Source organism: Ostrinia nubilalis, chromosome 15 (assembly GCF_963855985.1).
Source record: "Ostrinia nubilalis chromosome 15, ilOstNubi1.1, whole genome shotgun sequence".
NCBI classification, from domain to species: domain Eukaryota; kingdom Metazoa; phylum Arthropoda; class Insecta; order Lepidoptera; family Crambidae; genus Ostrinia; species Ostrinia nubilalis.
In genome coordinates, this window is record NC_087102.1 from 10,886,874 (window position 1) to 10,905,666 (window position 18,793).

Genomic DNA, 18,793 nt, shown 5'->3' on the forward strand with positions numbered 1-18,793 from the left:
TAATCTCTTGAAAAATCCGATAGCCTCAGGCTTAGGTTGGACTTAAACCTTTCATTTGCCACATAAGTATGTATGTATAGCCTGACCAGGAACATAAAAACCCTCGCCATGTTGCGGAAAATTAATGGTACTAATTTCTTTTAATGGCAACAGTAACTGAAAACTTCATTGACATGTCACCTTACATGTCAGTCTATTGTTGTCAAAGTGTAAACAAACTTTATAATAAATGTGCGCAATTGATTTTGTGAATTAAATTGCTAAAATATTTTTATAGTCGTGAAAGAAAAGTGGTTCACAATGTGTTAAAGTATTTGTCGAAGAGAAATACTAAGGGTTCGGACAATATTTTCATTGAATAATGTTTCCGACAAAGGTTGTCAAATTGACTGACATGTTTATCGTATAGTACAGTCAACTATGAAAATTAGCTGTGGTTTGTTTCAACTACCTATTTTAAAGTTTTTTGTCACTTTGTAAGTGTTGAATTTTATGGAATTGGGAAAGAAGTACCGAGTTTGAAGCGGTCATGAGCAGACATTGTAGTTTAATATTCAAGTTTAGAATTTGATTATTGATGAATAATAATAAAATCCTACTTGCTCGATCGATGGTTTCATTTAATTTATTTAAACCAGTTTACCTGTTTTATAATATTTTTTGTTAATTTATGAAAATATTAAATTAGCCCATAATCCTGAATCCTGATACATAAAGTTAGCCTATTAATTTAATACAGGTACGACTGTACCCAGTGTTGCACTATCAAATGCAATTGACGCGCCTCTATGCCAGGGTTTTTATGTTCCTGGTCAGGCTATATACCTAAAACTAGTGCTATTACTATTTTATCTTTGTTAAAAGATTGCAGCACTATTTACCCGACTGCGTGACTCAAAGGATTGGTAATGAGTTTATTCTCAACATCGAATCATTCTTTAAAAAAAATATGATTTTTCGACAGGTTTACCAAAGTCTTCGCAGCTTAGTCATACCGATCGCCCGGCTAAAGGTCAGGTGTCGATCACCTTAGGCCTTAGGCTTTTGATTTTTCAATTAAAAATCAAAATATGTTTACATTTCTGAACTTTTTTCTCGAGCACGTGGCGCCAGCACTGCAACACGGATCGCGGTCTCGTGCGCGTGCGATAGGCGGGTTATCGCGCGGGAAGATTCCACGGCAAACAACTGTGTGGCCGGCAGAAATGGCGTAAGCGCCTAATAAGTTAATATGCGCTAATTATCGCCATATTGACAATTATTTATGGACTTCTTGTTGCTGGGGACTTGGTGATTTATTGGCTCGCCTTTTAAAGTTGTTTCGGTGTATCTGGAGATATCGGATAATTTAATAAATTAGTAGATATTAGTGTAAGTAGTTTTACTTAGTTTAGGAAAATTGGAATCCTTTTTTTAGTTTAGGTACCTACCTATATCTGTAAAAGTAATAAAACAAAGTGTACGTACTTTTCTGGAAATAAATTACCTACTAATCGACTTGGGAATCAAATTTCGAAATCGTATTTACAATGGGGTTGTTAATAGGCCACAAAATAAAATGTTTCCTGATAAATAAACAATAAGTTTTGAGAGTAATATTTTTCTATGTTCTTTTAAAGACGTAGTAAATCGATTCAGAATTCATTTTTAGATATTCCTTAATTGTGCAATAAAGGAATTAGTCAGGAAGGGATGATGTCATTTCTTATCTTCAGAAGAAACGTCGGTCGTGAATGATGCAATCCCGTTAATAAATTACAAGTTTTATTTACGTCTAGTGTAGCTGATATCAAAAATAATTTCGTCAGAGGCGATTGACTCTTTGCACTTAACTACTTATCGACCACTACGCAGTGTTGCCAGTCGGGTCTAGTCAGAAATTACCAGAAATATAAAAAAAAGTAACCTTTTTGAATAAAAAGTAACCTTCATACGGGGGGGGGGTGCGGAGCGATGATTGTGTAAGGTTGTTCATGGATGGAAAATGAATATAGGTGTACCAGAATCTCATGGCAAATGGGGAAAATAAACTTTGTTGAGTGCAATACTGGGGAAATTGGATTAAACGATCTTGATACTTTTTATTTTTTTATTTATGACTTTAATATTAATGAACATGAAGTACGAATGGCTACCTATACATTTTATATCTTATCTGTATACTTATAACTTATCACTTCATTCAGAACTAGAAAACGATTCTAAGAACTCCACTTGCATTTCTTGTTCTTCAATAGATGATCATGTTAAAGAGGTTTATTAAACAGGGTGGAAAATGCCACCTGGAGGGAAAGTACTCTTAATACTGTAGATAGAAAATTTTACTGAAAGAAAACATTTCTTAATTTTTGAAAAAAAAAAAGAGAACTGCATTCAAAGATTTTCGATTTTTTTTCGAAAATTCACTACTATACCATACAATTTTCTGTAACATTATCAAAATAATTTAAGATTTCATGGTTTTCCTTTCATTTGATTTATCAAGTTTGTTAGAGAGATTTCATCCTTATACTTAACCTTAACGATCGATGTAATAAAAATACAGAATGTAATTCCACCCTGTATAATATAAATCGCTCTTTCAGCATTTCAATTACTCAAACTAGCTTGATGAAATCTTTTTCAATTTTCTTTACATGGTCATAACTTTTTCACTATTCCTCTGCACCAATGTATGAAAATAAAACACCTGAAAACCCCGATAAAGCAGCTATTAGGTAAGAATAATTTAAAAATAAACATAACCCACCCTCCTTCTGACGCAGTTAGGTAATAAACTAAATGTATCAAAACATTTCACTCCAACTTACTGTCAACTCAACGACGCGCTTTAAAATCAAAGATTGAGTTTGAATTATGCCCTATTTTACAATACACATTGAAAACAATATGATTTGCTTGAGCTTTTTCGACTTTTTCACAAAAATAACAAATAGGCATGAAGAGATTACAAAATTTCTGCAGCGGCTGACAGATCTCTTGATTTACTTTGACAGGTGACAGTAAAGCCATAGACAATGGCCATATGAAAAACACACTTTTCCAATATTTTTGTTTGCCATGAGATTCTGGTACACCTATACAATTGATCATCTAAATACGAAAAGTGACCAGTCGTATAAAAACGTTTCATGGATTTGCGTTTTATTATCGAAAAACATTCGCTAAAACTCATTTTTCTTAACAAATAATAAATCAAATTCAAGTTTAAATGCACTTTATGACATAATTTTTAAATTGTCACTATTAATATTTTTTACTGAATAACCTGTAAAGTTAATTCTACAATTTCTGAAAAATCACCTAAAAGTAACCTTTTCATTAGTGTAACCTAAAAGTAACCACAGCACTTCAAAAGTAACCAAAAAGGTTACAAAAGTAACCTTCTGGCAACACTGCCACTACGTGTCTCACCTCCCACCCCCGGTTGGATTGATGAAGCAGGAATGTAATGTAAACACCAGTGCATTTAAAATTTATCAATAAATATAATATTTTTCGAAATATAAGCTTTCGAACCGACGACCTCATAAAGGTGGTAGAGAATGACTTATGGCATTAAGGCTCGCCTTTTTGTACGGAACATTTTATGTGTGTGCAATAAAGTATTCAAAAAAAAGGTAGCAGGAATGTGCTGGATGCAGGCCGCCACCAACCGACCATTGTGGAAATAATTGGGGGAGGCCTATGTCCAGCAGTGGACGTCCTATGGCTGAATGATGATGATGATGAAGCTTTCGAAATTATGAGTCAAAGGAAAAATATTGCAACAGCGTTCGTCGTCACAGCGGCATTTGAAACTACGTAGGGATCCCTTAAAATATGATATACCTACCTACTTATGCCCGTGTTCACCATCAATCCCTAATTTTTAAGTGACTCCTATGGTAACAAATAACATGAATTTTGCTTTCATATGGGTCATTTAAAATTAGGGATTGATGGTGAAAACAGGCATTAACCAGACATACTTGTAAAAGCCTTATTATTAAAAAGTAGGTATACTACTACCTACTCATACACACGCAAAGAATAAATTGTATAATTATTGACAATTTTGAAATTTTAGTATGTACCTACCATAGTTGTTTTCTTGAACTTGGCTTTTAATTAATTGAAAAAGAAAACAAATATTTATGTACTTGCTGTACCTAAAATTGATTGTTATGTCTGACACATGCATTGATAACTTATTATTTATTAAATAAATATTACGAAGTTAAACTGTAGTATTGCACCATATTGTTCATAATAGGTAAATTTCTTCTAAACAATGTTGGTTAATACAAAAAATACTTATCTGCGCAATATGACGTATATTCACCCTTTACGCAGTACAAGTTATTTGACGTAACAGATAAGAAAGCATGATCTTTAAATTATTGTGTTACCATGTCACCTATTTGAACCCGTATCGTACCGATTTAAGCTAAAGAGTGTAGGTATCATATTTGACTCCTCACATGTGCTGCGTAGGTATGTTTGCGATTCGGTGATATCTTAATTTAGTGTTTTCTAGATGCTTTTGTTTATAAAATGGCTTATCCGATAGCCTGATGAGTTAGTGTAAGATTTATTGAGTAAGCTGGCTACCTACTCTCATGTAAAAAAAATTAATTATTGCGTAAGGAGTCAGCTTCTGACCCTTGGTGCTTATTACATAAATGTAGAGTTTGGCCACGTGATACACAAGAAGGCACCTTCCTTTTAAATACGTAATGAAATAATTTTAAATTCTATTCTTAATATTAAGTACCGATTACTTACTAATAAACGAGCAAATTAAATAGTTTTTAGGCGTTTTTCCCGTTTTTCTAAGTAAAGACTTGTGACTTGAGACTTGACAAATGAGTTCTAGTTATCAACAATATTGGTGTTCTTTATTACTTTACTATTATAATTAGGTATATTCGTATGTCACATCTGTAATATTGAAAGATATTTATTATTTTATTTATTTATTTAAGGATAGTACACAGCACAATATCAATATTCTACCGATGTAGATAAAATATTTTTCAAAAGCGAATAATTAGTAGGTATTTCTCGACCAAGGACCTAAAAGACCACAGGAAGGCGAATTTAAAAATCAACTCAAAACGATTCCCAGTCCAATAAACATGTCAGGGGTCAATTTAATTGTGAGATACAAACGAACGAGGGGTCTACAATTGACAACTTGACCAGCGTCTGGTATTAACTGATGTTGCTATTTAAATAAATCGAATTGAAAATATTTATTAAATGCACAGTTCTTACAGTGGACCTGGATATTTAAATAGTTACAGAGTACACCTAATAGTTACAGAGAAAACAACAATCACACCAGCCTTAAAAAAACCCTTTTAATCCAAAGCAAATAAGCGAAATAAACAAATTGTAGGTAAGTAAGTACTCTACACAATTCACTGTAAGCAGAAGTCTCGTGTAACTTGTTTTTTCATGAATATACGAAATTAAGATAATCTATCACGAGCCACAAAACGAGTGCTTTTTTTCATAATAATAGCAGATAGTGTAAAAATCACGTGTCCTACAACAGACCTCAATAAATAAATAATTATCAAGCTTGGCACGTGTACTTGCCTTAGGTAGACCGGGTACAATAGTACCACGGGTCAATAGTACCATCGGCGATATTTCTTCATACAAGCGACGTTAGATTGTGTGCATAGCGTCAGAATATGCGCTTTTTGTGTTTCCATCCGCTCACCAGTCGGCGGCGCTTGCGCTGAAAAACGAAGGTGTACAGGAAGGATTTTTGTTTTTTGCCCAGCCGCAGTAAGTTTTTATGTCAAATATATGAGCCCATAAGTTGCCTAATATGCTATTTATTACCAAAGTATTGTTGTCAATAGTTTATCCAGGCTCTAAACTTTGTATCGACAGCGAATTATTGGCATTCACTGTGAAAATGACTGAATTTTAGGTGAAGTTCTCTTGACTACCTACTTGGAACAAATGTACCAGTCTCCATGGGGTCAATTGTAGCGGTACAATCAACCCCGTGGTACAATTAACCCCCGGAACCTTATTTTATACTTATTACATAATATTTTAAATTGGTTTTAAAGTACCTATACTTATAATAAAATAAGTTATTATAAAACATTCACGTGGTTATTTTACATTTTTACAATTATATTTTTATAATTATAGGCATAACTACCTACTGAAAAAATATAATTAAGTACCTAAATGCCTACTTAAAATATTTTAATATATGTTTCTAAAACCCTTCTGAATGTGTACATTTTAGCTTAATTCAGTTAGTAACTACGTATTTGAACGTTTGGTTTTAGATGCCTCGACGTAGAGTCAAAAGTACTGATCACGGATCAACGGATCTATTCCTATATGAACAGGCTTATGAATTTTTTTTAAAAGGGCGAAGCATTAGTAGGTATAAATAAATCAGGGTCAATTGTACCAGGGGTCAATTGTACCCTCATACAAAAATAGATTTTTAAGTTTTGATTATTCTATCATTGTTATTATGCTTATTGTTGTTTCAGGAGCAATATCCGAGCCAAATAAATGACATATTATGTAGAAACAGTTAGTTTTTTCGTTTTTATGGAAGAATAGTTATTGTTTTGTTTTTAAACTTTAGTGTTGATTTTTCATACTTGTTCCTAAATATTTTCGATCTCAATTAATAAATAATGATGATTGTGGGAGATTAAGAGTACAGAATACCAATAAAGGTGATGATTAGATAAACATAACGACTTTTATAGCCTCATATATTATTGGTACAATTGACCCGTTGTAGGGGTCAATTGTAACATGAGACATCGTACAGTTCAAACTCGTTTTTCATTAAGTATTCGAAAGAATAGTTCAACTCTGCATGCTTAAATTTGTAGCTTAGGAGTCTAGTTTTTACAGCATACTAACAGAATAAGTTATATTTCATTAGATTTCTCAATATTGAACAATTTCCAAAAAATGGTACTATTGTCCCCGGTCTACCCTACAGAGTTCATTCGGTTTGACCGTAGCTTTATATGTTTTGGCGTAGCAACAATTAAGGTAACAACAGTTCGGTGCCTCGCAAAGGTAACCATTAGAACGGAAACTTTAACTTTAAATTACTTTATTGTTTTATAATTTAATATTGTTATACTCTGTGTCGCTATTCATCATGCTGTGTGTATACAATTAGGTTGTCAATCTAGCTCTTAACTACTAACCATGTGTACTTAAGTATCTACTAACAAAACTCGATTGTCAACTGTAGTACCTATACATATAAGTACCTAATAAATAAATAAATAAAATAAATAACTAAAGGCTTAACTCAGTCAGAGGTATGATGGGATCCGCATGGGAGAGTGTTTGCGATGTCAACATCAGCGAGACATCAATGCTTCAGATTTCGATGCTCTATCACAGGGGTGGCTCGATCGACTGGTCGGTCGCGTCTATTAGTCCAGTCGATCGTGGCAAGGCAAAAAATACTACATGATTGTGTACTAAACCATGCTGTTTCATTTAAGATTTCAAGAAGTATGTTTTAGATCGCCCAGGGTTTCTTTAGTAAACAGTTGATCTTATGTCTAATCAAATTGGCCACCCCTGCTCTATCACGTCATAATATGTCAAGGGGTGACACCTTGTCGCTCCCATACCACAGGCACTGTCTGAAATAAAAGTTATGGCCAATAGAATCTGCAAGTTCATTGAAAAATACAATATTCTTGATAACAACCAATATGGATTCCGTCAAAATCGCTCCACCACTCTAGCGGTATACACCTACACCCAAGAAATACTCAAATACATAAATGACAAGAGTTACGCAGTAGGGTTGTTCCTGGATATGACCAAAGCCTACGATAAAGTCTCCCATGAAATACTACTTTCAAAACTTTATGGAGTTGGTATTCGTGGTGATGCACATGAGTGGCTTCGGTCATACCTTAACAATAGACAACAATGTGTACAGATACAACACTACAACGAATCTTCTAGCGAAACGCAAACCATACGATCTAGACTAGTTACGACAAACTGGTCTATCCCACAGGGAAGCGTCCTAGGGTGCATCCTTTTTTTAATTTATATCAACGACTTGCCTAAAATATGCGATAATACTCTTAGTGTACTCTATGCTGATGATGTCTCCCTACTATTCGAAATACCAAATAGCTGCCCAATAAATACTTACAATAACATTATAACGGAAAAATATAATTTAATAAAACTCTGGCTCCAAAACCACAACTTAGAGATAAATAATAAAAAACCAAAATAATTCAATTTAAACCACATCAAAAGAAAAAAGTAAATCTTAGCTCAGTAGCAGAAGCAATAAATATTGAAGAAATCAATGAATTCAGTCTCCTTGGCATAACTTTAGATACCCACCTAAATTGGAAAAACCATGTCGAAATAGTTAAATCCAAAATATCCCAATTTATTTATGCTCTAGGTGTCCTAAAAACAAACTCATCAAAAGAATCCGCCCTCACTGCATACTATGCCTACGCGTACGCGTGTCTGCGCTATGGCATCATCTTGTGGGGTCACAGTTGTGATGCTAAAGACCTGTTTATAAGTCAAAAAAAATGTTTACGAATAATTGTTAATATAAAGCAGAGAGTCAGCTGTAAACCTCATTTCATTAGTGAGAAAGTACTTACTTTACCATCCATATACATTTTAGAAGCGGCAATGTTTATCAGAAAGCACACTTACCTATTTCAACAAGATCAAAATCCCCGACGAAAACACAAACTTCTCCTTCCAACTCCTAATTCAGAAATGTTCAGAAATAGTCCTGCCTACCGTTGTATACAAATTTATAACAAGCTGCCTGATAATGTAAAAAATATACCTAAAGATCACATATTCAAAGATAAATTAAAGACATTTCTAATAAGTAAAAGTTTTTATAATGTTAAGGAATTCATGGAAGAAAAACATAGTATTTCATGTTAAGTTGATAAATAAATATTGTTTTAACTGTAATGTCTAACATTATAATATTTTAAGTTAATTGCAATTGTATTATATATTATAAAAGTTATAAGTAGGTAGACTTTAAGATTTATAAATTTAATTATTGTTAATAATATTTAATAACTGTTATTTTGTATTGCTGTGCCCAACCGGGTGTGCATTTGTATGTTAGTACCTAGTACCTAACAATATACAGTGTATCCATTATGTGCAATAAATAAATAAATAAATAAGCGCTAGTAATTCTAGCTTAATTTACTAGGGCAGCTGAAGTTTTGAAATACCATCAGGTAGACTCTTATGTACCTACTAATTACATTTTTAAGGTAGGTATTAGGATCACGCCTATATCCGCCTGCAATCCTGCACCGTTCCGATATTAACTATACCTACTACTCGTAAAGATATCAAAACATGTTCAATCACTATCACATCCATTTCTGTTCTTTGCACATAGTAGGTAGGTACCTACTTTAATCGGTAACGTGATATCACCTGATAAACATACCTAATACTGAAACTTATATGAAACGGAAGTAGCCTAAGTAGTTACCTACGTTTATTGCGAAAATAATTAAATAATTAATGTTTGTAGAAACATCTAGTCAACACATTTTTATCGCGCGAAGGAAGTTTGTGAGGATATGGGGATTTCTGAAAATCCAACGTAACATTTCCTGCCTTAGTACCTACCTATCAAGTTGTTTTCCAATTTTATGGCTGAGATGATGATGATGATGGATGAGGTATATTATTCCATGAAGCGTCCTCTTACACTACTTAATAAGATTCCTAATGAGTCTAACCTATCACATACAAAGTTACATTAATTAATGGAAAATTACTAAGTCACTGTCGGTAAGTGGCGTCGGGGAAAATTAAAATCTAACGTTGTCTAGAATGTGGTAATTAATCTAAGTATAACAGATGATTATTTATCTTACATGAAATACTTACAGTTCGTTTGTTTATCCTGATTTATGGTGCTGAAAGGCATTGTTATAAATAAAATAAAAAAATAAGCAGTGTAGTTAGTATTTATAATTTCATTGTTAACAGGTAAAAATTAATATTAGTCGTGATATATGTAAGACAGCCGGTTATGCTAAGGTTTATTTTTATTTATCAATTTTAATTGCAAATGTTTTAACTAGCTTGCTCAGTCTATGATTGAGATCTTACGTAGATTGATTGAATCAGCATTTCATAGATTGCTCCATAGCACGGTAATATTATGTCCTAAGCTTGTATTTATAATCAGGATATTATATGAAAGACGTAAATAGACAAAAAACCAAATGCTGCTGTAGGTACAGGTTATTATTAACTATTGGAAATTTATTCTTGGTTTCATGGAAAAACAATATAGGTACCTACTCATATTGTTGTGTAACATTGTGTAATATTCTAGATCAAACCATGAGCTGTCAAGGACGTCCTATCAACAGCTTAAATCACGTAATCGGCATGAGGTGATATATTCCGATAGCGATAGATAATTTTGTAACTACCCAACATTTCTATCGACACGAATCCACCGGTCATTTCTCAGGCGGTTACCACACACTGGTGTTAGTATCGCCTTTGATATTGCTATCTAATATTAAGGCTTACTGGAAAATTTTATACAGGGTGTTGGCAAAAAAAAATATAATGGCATCAAAATTAAATTATACTCCCGAGAAAATGGAATTTTGCCCATTTTCTCCCAAACTTGTAGCATTTTTTAAAATAATTACTTACTCCTAAATACTTCACGACGAAGCTTAAGTAGAGTCACAGTGATCCAAGTCATATCTATTTAGCAATAAATAAATAAAAACAAAGAGTTTATTTGGTTCATCAAATTTTGTAACCATAAAGGGTCAGATCATAATATGTATGTCATGTTCTAGGGGAGAATCCCCAGAACACAACGGATACTCTATGTGGAAGCTAAAGTTGAAAAGAGGAAAGATTGCTTTGGGAGTTTGGGAGTCATAAGCTAGCGTTTCAGATATAAATAGACGCATTTTGGTGGCTGAAAATCTTGCTGGAATAGACTAGACTGTGAAATGAGTGTGGTTATAAATCTAAAATCACTAGTGTAGATATTTCTACCCTGTTCGTTCGTTTCAGCCGAAAGCGTCCACTGCTGGACAAAGGCCTCCCCCAAGGATTTCCACAAAGACCGATCCTGCGCCGCCAGCATCCAGGCACCTCCCGAGACCTTCACCAGATCGTCGGTCCACCTAGTAGGAGCCCCACCCACTGCCACTTGATTTTAGCGATTCTGCGGGCTATGTCAGTCACTTTGGTTCTCGGATCTCCTCATTTCTAATTCGATCACGCCACCCTGTATAAACTCGTGGATATCACACAAAACATTGTCTGGGCGTGACTATGATAAAATTAGTTATGTAAGTACTGATTGCCGGATCATGTGTAGACCATGAGGATATTATTAGGCTTGGTCAGGTATTTCTAAATAACGGGCTTCGTTTACAGCGATAGACGATAAGCTGAATGATAAGGGCACACCTTTATTTGCAACTAGCTGACCCGGCGAACTTTGTTCCGCCTTAATGGCAATAAATAAGCAGACTTTTTTTTAAATTTCGAACGGGATAAAAAGTATCCTATGTCCTTCTCCTGGCTCTAAACTACCTCCCTGACAATTTTCAGCTAAATCGGTTCAGCCGTTCTTGAGTTATAAGTGGAGTAACTAACACGACTTTCTTTTATATATATAGATTTTACTAAAGATTTTTTTAGGTTTATTGTTTATATTTATAACGATATCGTAAAGGTAGCAGGAAGGCGCTGGACGCAGGCCGCTACATGGAAAGCATTGGGCCTCCCCCATGCCTATGATCAGCAGTAGACGTCCTATGGCTGAGATAATTATGATGTTGATGATTGTTCATAGAAGTGAGAAGTTGAAAGCACATAAAAACAGTGTACCTATTTAATTTTATCAATGTGGAGTGGAGAGTATTTGAATAGAATAGAATAGAATAGAAAACTTTTTATTTGCAAGAAAGGTATACAAGCAGGTAAGACATAGATTATAACAGAGAGAAATAAACAAGTGGACAATTAACTGCTTGTGCCCCTCTGACAAAAAGGCACCCGCTCAGCGTACATCAAGACCGCCAGGGCTTGTCTTGAAACTGATTTTCAGCGGGGGCCCTCTGTTGTCACGGCGTACCCCTGCTGACGGAGATGCAAGAGGAGAAAGGAGTCCACAAGTCCGGCAGCAGGGAGAACGCAGCAGGGGGGCGCAATAGAAAAAAGAGAAAACAAACAAACAAAAAGAAAGAAACAAAAAAGCACCATAAAAATTAAATAATAAAAATAAATTCATTTTACATTAATAAATTATGAATTAAAATAATAATAAATTACAATTATAATAAATTACAATAAATTTAGATTTCAATTATTAATTACATAATTAAAACACATTTAAATAAAATAAATTAGATTTAAAATACAAATAAATTATTAAAAAACACCATTCCTTACTTATCTAATTGTTGCCATTGATAGGTGGCCATAACCATAAGGCCTCAAATTATTTAAAATCAATGGTAGAAAAGTGATTGAGGAGAGAAAAAAAAAAAATATATATATTAAAAAAAAAAAAAAAAAAAAAGAACTGTCATTTACTGTCAAGTGTCAACGACCGACATGTGCACGAGATGTGAGAATAATTGCCACGTAAATTGATTAAAATAAATGTGGATGAAGGATATTTCAAGACATTTAAAGGATATTTCAAGAAAGCAGTGCCAAATAAAAAAACCAAATTAAGAGCAATCCGCAGTACTACAATCACACGAAAGGGAAGGTGAGTAACATCCAGCATTGTAACCAATTTTATGCAACAACTACGGATTAATAACATACAATCATAATGCAATGCAATACCATTATACAAATAAATTAAAGAAAATTGGTAAGAAATTACTATCAATATCATTAACATTTAACAATGAGCAACGATAAAAATTTGCTATGGCTATTTCAAATGGTGCTCAAACAACGAAAAAACAAGCCATCAATCAAGATTTTATCTTTTGCGCGCGGCTTCACCCGCGTGAAAACGTTTGTATGGGAAAAAGAAAAGGGCTGTTTTTAGGATTTTCCCGGTAATTATTCGAACTTTTCTCGCCGTAAAAACCATCCTTGGACTTTAACGATCATTTGAAAATAAAAGTATTGGTAAAATTGGTCCAGGCGTTGTTGAGTTATGCGCTTACTAACACATTTTGCGATTCATTTTTATGTTATAGATGATAATTATCAATGCTCCATTGCTTTATAGTAGTACTTACTTACATTATTCTCATCAGTTGCGATTGCATTGCGTAACATGCAGATTTTTGGCAATTTAATTCAATTAAAGATTTCTTTAGATTTTTAAGTATATTAGGTACACTTATGTGGCTACAAAGTATTTTTATAAGTATGTTTAAAATATAGAGCAGTCAGTGTACAGTGTACAGTGTCATTAAGTTCCATCGGCCCATAAAAATAAGGTAAAAACAATACAATAATTAACTGATTAATAAGTGATTAATGCTGTATTGACCCGCGTATGCGCGTGCTTATTATCAGGGAAAACTTTCCATTGACGTTAGATGTGTATTTTTCTCTTATGACGTCTAATTGTCTATATTTAGTCTTATCAATGAAATAATTTCTCCGAGTCTGATAAGACGAGATTAGAAATAAAGAGCTTGTGATGACACGTGAATTATGTCGTAGGATGTTGTGAAATAACTAAAATACGTGCTGAAATTAGTTATATTTGCGATGGTTTTAAAAATACCCACTTTAGTAAAGTGCTTAGTCAACGCATTATAAGACAGGTAAGTAATGAAACTTAAGAACTTAACAAAAGATTATATTTTTATTGTTACATCACTAAAAACTGCTGCTGCTTCGCCTTTACCACTCGTCACACAAATTATCTGGTTAATTTATCATTTCAGAGGCAACTTTAAAACAGTTTGACATAGTCTTGATATGAACTCACAAAAAAACCACCAGTTCAATAACATAACCGCTTTTTTACTTCGTCTGCCGGTTCCGAGCCAGATATTCTTGTTTTTTACATAAAATCGGGTATCACGTTACATTGACCAGTGAGCAGTCAATTGTTTTTATCACTGTTATCAGCATGATGCAACTGAACCCAACCCTGACTAACGTGGCTTATCACTAGATGTGACAGTGGTAGGAAGAGATCATGGCGATTATGTCTAGGCGCGTGTTTAAAGCATAGATAAAGAGACAAGGAAAAATGACATTTTAAGAATAGGTTCCAAAATAGTAACTATAACCTTTCGAACTAAGCGTCACAGACACAGCGTCTTTAGCTTTGGTCTTGTGCCACCAACACCGCGTCACTAACTCACTTCGAAAGGCTACCTTTAAGACCAAAGCTAAAGACGCTGCGTCTGTGACGCTTAGTTCGAAAGGCTACCTTTATTAGTAAAAAGTTACACACTAGTTATACCCTGTTTAAAGTGACGTTCAGTATGGAAATATCAGTATCTACAGCTGGTCTCAGAAACTTTTAGGCTGGGTTGCACCATCTTACTTTAACTTTGACAAATCCAACTCCATACAAAAATCTGTCCAACTCCATACAAAAAACACCGGTTATCGATAGGTGGTGCAACTCAACCTTATTTTCTAATAAATTATGAAAATATTACTCTTATCACCCTCACAATTAAAATAAATCTAATGATATCTCTATTTTAAAAGATGTTTTTTTAAATATTTTGCTATAGCTCAAGTCAAAATATAGACATAAAACATACTAGGTCCCTAGAAAAACCTTGAAAATGCCAACCAGTCGAGTAAAAGCATTCTTATCTAACTACCAAAATGAACTGCGAACCAACCCTACAATGCTTTCAGAGACTCTATCAAGCAACAGCGCTTTCAGAATACAGCGGAGGATAGAGCTTTTCGGTAGATGTCGCTGCTAAGCCTTATACAGCCTGCAGCTTGAAAGTTTCGTGAAAGACATCACAGATGGCGCTATGGGTATCGTGTCAAGCAAAGTGCAATCAAACTCTAACAACATTTTTTATAATGTACTCGTAATTTTATAAACTCTACAGTGCTCAAAAGTAAGAAACTTTTTGAAAGTCCCTATAAGATTAGAATTTGTACTGCACGTAAATGCTCTACATTTCGAAGGCATTTGAGTTCACGCTGAAAATTTTTCAGTTTTCAGTTGTTGAAGGTACTTAATTTCATTAATCAAAAGTAAAACACTAAAAAACTTAGCGATGTTCATTCAGTTTTGCAGTAAGGTTTCTTTGTAGAGTATGTTAGGGTTAGATTCTAAGTTAGTATCTCTCAATATAATTAAATTTATAAATATCTTTTTCAGGTACATATTTTAGGATAGGGACTAGATATAATTCTGAATTATACTTAAGTAATCTTTATTTCCTCCGAACTTTATTGCATTATTATATGTTTAGTAGGATTATTTATCGTTTTTATTTATGTGTGATTCTATAATTTTAATGTAATTTTGTCCTCCACTTTACCTACTTGCTAGATAAATGTATGTGCCTATTAACGATTTTCCTGAAAATATTTGGTTTTGGATAAAAAAAATCTCTTTTAGTTTGGCGCCAATTTTGCGTTTACTTCAATGACTAATTCGCGATTCCCTTCTTCAAACATCTAATAGAACGTTGGCACATTAGCCCTATCATTAGTCTCCGTTTGCACAATTAACTAGACCGCTTACTTACCGTCATCGTTTACATACAATGCGCTGTGCAATGTATCATTCATGACAGCGTGCGTAGTATCGCGCGGACATGCGAGTACGTAAACAGGAAAGTTCCCATCCGAGCGCGCGCGGCGTGTCATAGGTGCATGCCCTTAACCTCCTTAGCTATTTGTTGACATTTCAACAGTCTTCATTTCATGTGTTTTCGTCTTCAGTTTATTTCGGGCACATGATAACTCTCTTATCAGTGACCTTAGCTCTTCGCGTGCCACCGATTTTTCATAATAATTCTTTATCTTATTGTTTACTTATTTTAGGCACTTGTTTTTGGTACTGTGTTACATGTGTGTGTGTATTTGAGTTTTTGTATACCCATTGTGTTATCAAACTTAGTGTAAAAAGGTGATAATTGAAATGCAGAAATAGAGTTAGAAATAATATATTTTTCATTAACTTATTCTCTTCTTGTTCACAATTCGTGAAATCTTTTCAACGATAAAAATATAACAATGCGACCTCAGTAAGGCTCGATACAACATTTCTTATACAATAATAATTATTACTCTTTAATATCACAAATAGTCTTATAGGCTACTTTTATTAAAGCTTCTTGTTCAACTTACGAACTATTTTCCCTACACTAATTTATCGTGAGATCTGGTCATCTTCAACTTCACATGAGCAACACTGAACTTGGATCAGGGTGGACACATTGAGGAGCGGCGGCTCCGAACGGCGCTAAACAGATGTGACCGCGGAGCCGGCCCCCTGACCCGGGGCTGCGGCTTACCACGGCCTCCACACTGCTGGGGCCTTGGTGAAGGTCGCGCTGGTCGTGCAGTCCAGGGGCGTGTGCATGTGCACGGGCGACGCCGGCGGAGACGGGCTCACGTATCCAGAGGATGATGAGGAGGTCGACAGAGCGGGGCTGGGTGGGCTCGCTGGCGGCGTGTCAGATCCCGCGGCAGCGCGCTGCATATCGTTCAGCTTGTGTCCAAGATGTGTCATCAGCTGAGTTCCCAACCTCACGTCCACTCCAGGAATGGAAGCCAGGCAGCGGGACACTTCGTTTGCGGCGTGAGTAAATCCAGCACGGAAGCGGTCGGCGTCCACAGTCGGGTTGAGTGACAGGCGACGCTGGCGGCGAAGTTTGTGCAGATGACGAACGGTCAATTCCAGAATATCAGCTTTCTCCAGTTTAGCGACGTTTTCGCCTTCCGACTGAAGGGCGCTGACCATCAGCTCCTTGAGTTCATCGAGGCAGCGGTTGATGCGAGCGCGGCGTTTGCGCTCGAGCATCGGCTTCATCACTTTGCGATATTGGTAAGTGCGCGAGACGGGCTGCGGGCCGTCGTCTGCGAGCGAGTAAGCGATCTCGTAAGACATGGTTGAGTGTTGTGAGTGCGTGTGTTTGCGTTGAGCGTTGAACGCGGAATGCGGTTGGCGCGCCGGGCGGGGGTTTATATAGGGAGCGGATCGTGGGAACGCACGGAGTTGCCGAGTTCCCACACGCGCCACCTGTGCTGGCCGAGCAGCTGCCGGCGGGGCGCGGGGACCACGAGCGCCCGCGCGTGCGCGCCGTAAACAATCGCCGGCGCGGGCGCACGCCGCGACGCCTGCCGCGCACAATTCACTCAATCTATGTCGCTACCGATCGCCTAGGTTAGGAGCGCGGATTAGAAAATCTAGCGCTGTGTTTTAGTGCGTGGGTTTAGAATTTAGAGGTAGAGTGTTGACTCTACCGTGTCTTGTTCACTACTAATGTTGAATATTCAATCGTGAAGATCTGATGCCTTACGATTAGTCACTTCTATCAATTTTCCTTAAGAAATATTTATGTAGGTAAACATTTAAGTACCTCTTATTTTTAATAGGTGACAAGGTTTTGTAAAACTGAGCGAAATAGATTTTTGGCTCTACGAATTTCGTAGCAGATTCGTAGGCCTGCCGTAGCAGACTTAATACTTTCTAAGCGGCTTATTTCTTCATTCTTCTAATTGATGCGGGTCTAATTATTACTGTGTCGCAAGCGAGTCGGATGATAAATCAAGCCGCGGTAGCACAATGGTCGCCTCAATTTGTGTCCAACTGGCTACTGTTCAATCAATCACGGATTATGCGTTGTAATAATTATTGACAGATGAAATTGCTGACCGATCCCGCCCTAGATAGGAACTCACTTAATGATTGGCCTGAAATAAAGAGCTGTTATGAGTACGTGCGTAAAGGATTATAATGATAGGATTATTTTGATTGACTTTGGATTAGAATTATGAATAATTTGTATTAACATAATAATGTATTACAGTGCTAGTAAACACACTTCTTGTGGGTTACTGACTTTAAAAGAGCACATTAATTATTTTTCTGAAAACATTAGATCACATTTGGGTATGTTTAGCGCCAAAATGATTCGGGTCAAACTTAGCTCTAACCAATTAACATTAGGATTTTTCCATGGACTTAGAACTTAATGAAAGTCAACATGTCACGTCGATACCATAACAGCTGTGTGCGTGTTTAATTGGGCGTACTTATGTGTGCGTAACGCGAGCGCCGGCGCCGGTAGCGGATGGAACCGAGAGTACACGCTTCAGACAATACTGTTATTGTTAATGCTATATTAACACTCGTGGGATTTATAACAAGTCATGTAAGAGGTGAATGTTATGGCTGGAGATTTTTATGTTTGATATAGAGACTGATAAAATATAAACCTCATACTTTTTACTTGATCAATCAAATTCGCTATAGCTTGAAAAGTACCTATTTTTATATTCTTGACGTCAATGCTATAAACGGTCAACGCCGGTTCTAGTAGGCCATAATAGGTAGAGCCCCACGAATAGAGCTCAACAGTCAATTTTAATTTTATCAAGTATTTATGCTAAATCGTATTGACGTAGATCGTCTAATATCGGATCTGTTTTTACATTTCTAAAAACTATCCACGTTCAAAGTCCATGTTCTTTTATTTACAACTATGTTTCCTTATTCATGTCATTGCATATGATTTTCGTCAACATGACTGGCTTTATAGAAGGTGACGTAGATTATACTTAGGTATTATCTATT

At 35.5% G+C, this 18,793-nt stretch overlaps 1 protein-coding gene across 1 annotated transcript; it reads right to left on the reverse strand.

The window, feature by feature from the left end:
- Positions 1-16,141: 16,141 nt before the first annotated feature.
- LOC135078504 (enhancer of split mbeta protein-like) lies at positions 16,142-17,165 on the reverse strand. The gene has a single exon (XM_063973045.1). The coding sequence runs from the start codon at positions 17,102-17,104 to the stop codon at positions 16,505-16,507; it is 600 nt and encodes a 199-aa protein (XP_063829115.1). The 5' UTR covers positions 17,105-17,165; the 3' UTR covers positions 16,142-16,504.
- Positions 17,166-18,793: the final 1,628 nt, after the last annotated feature.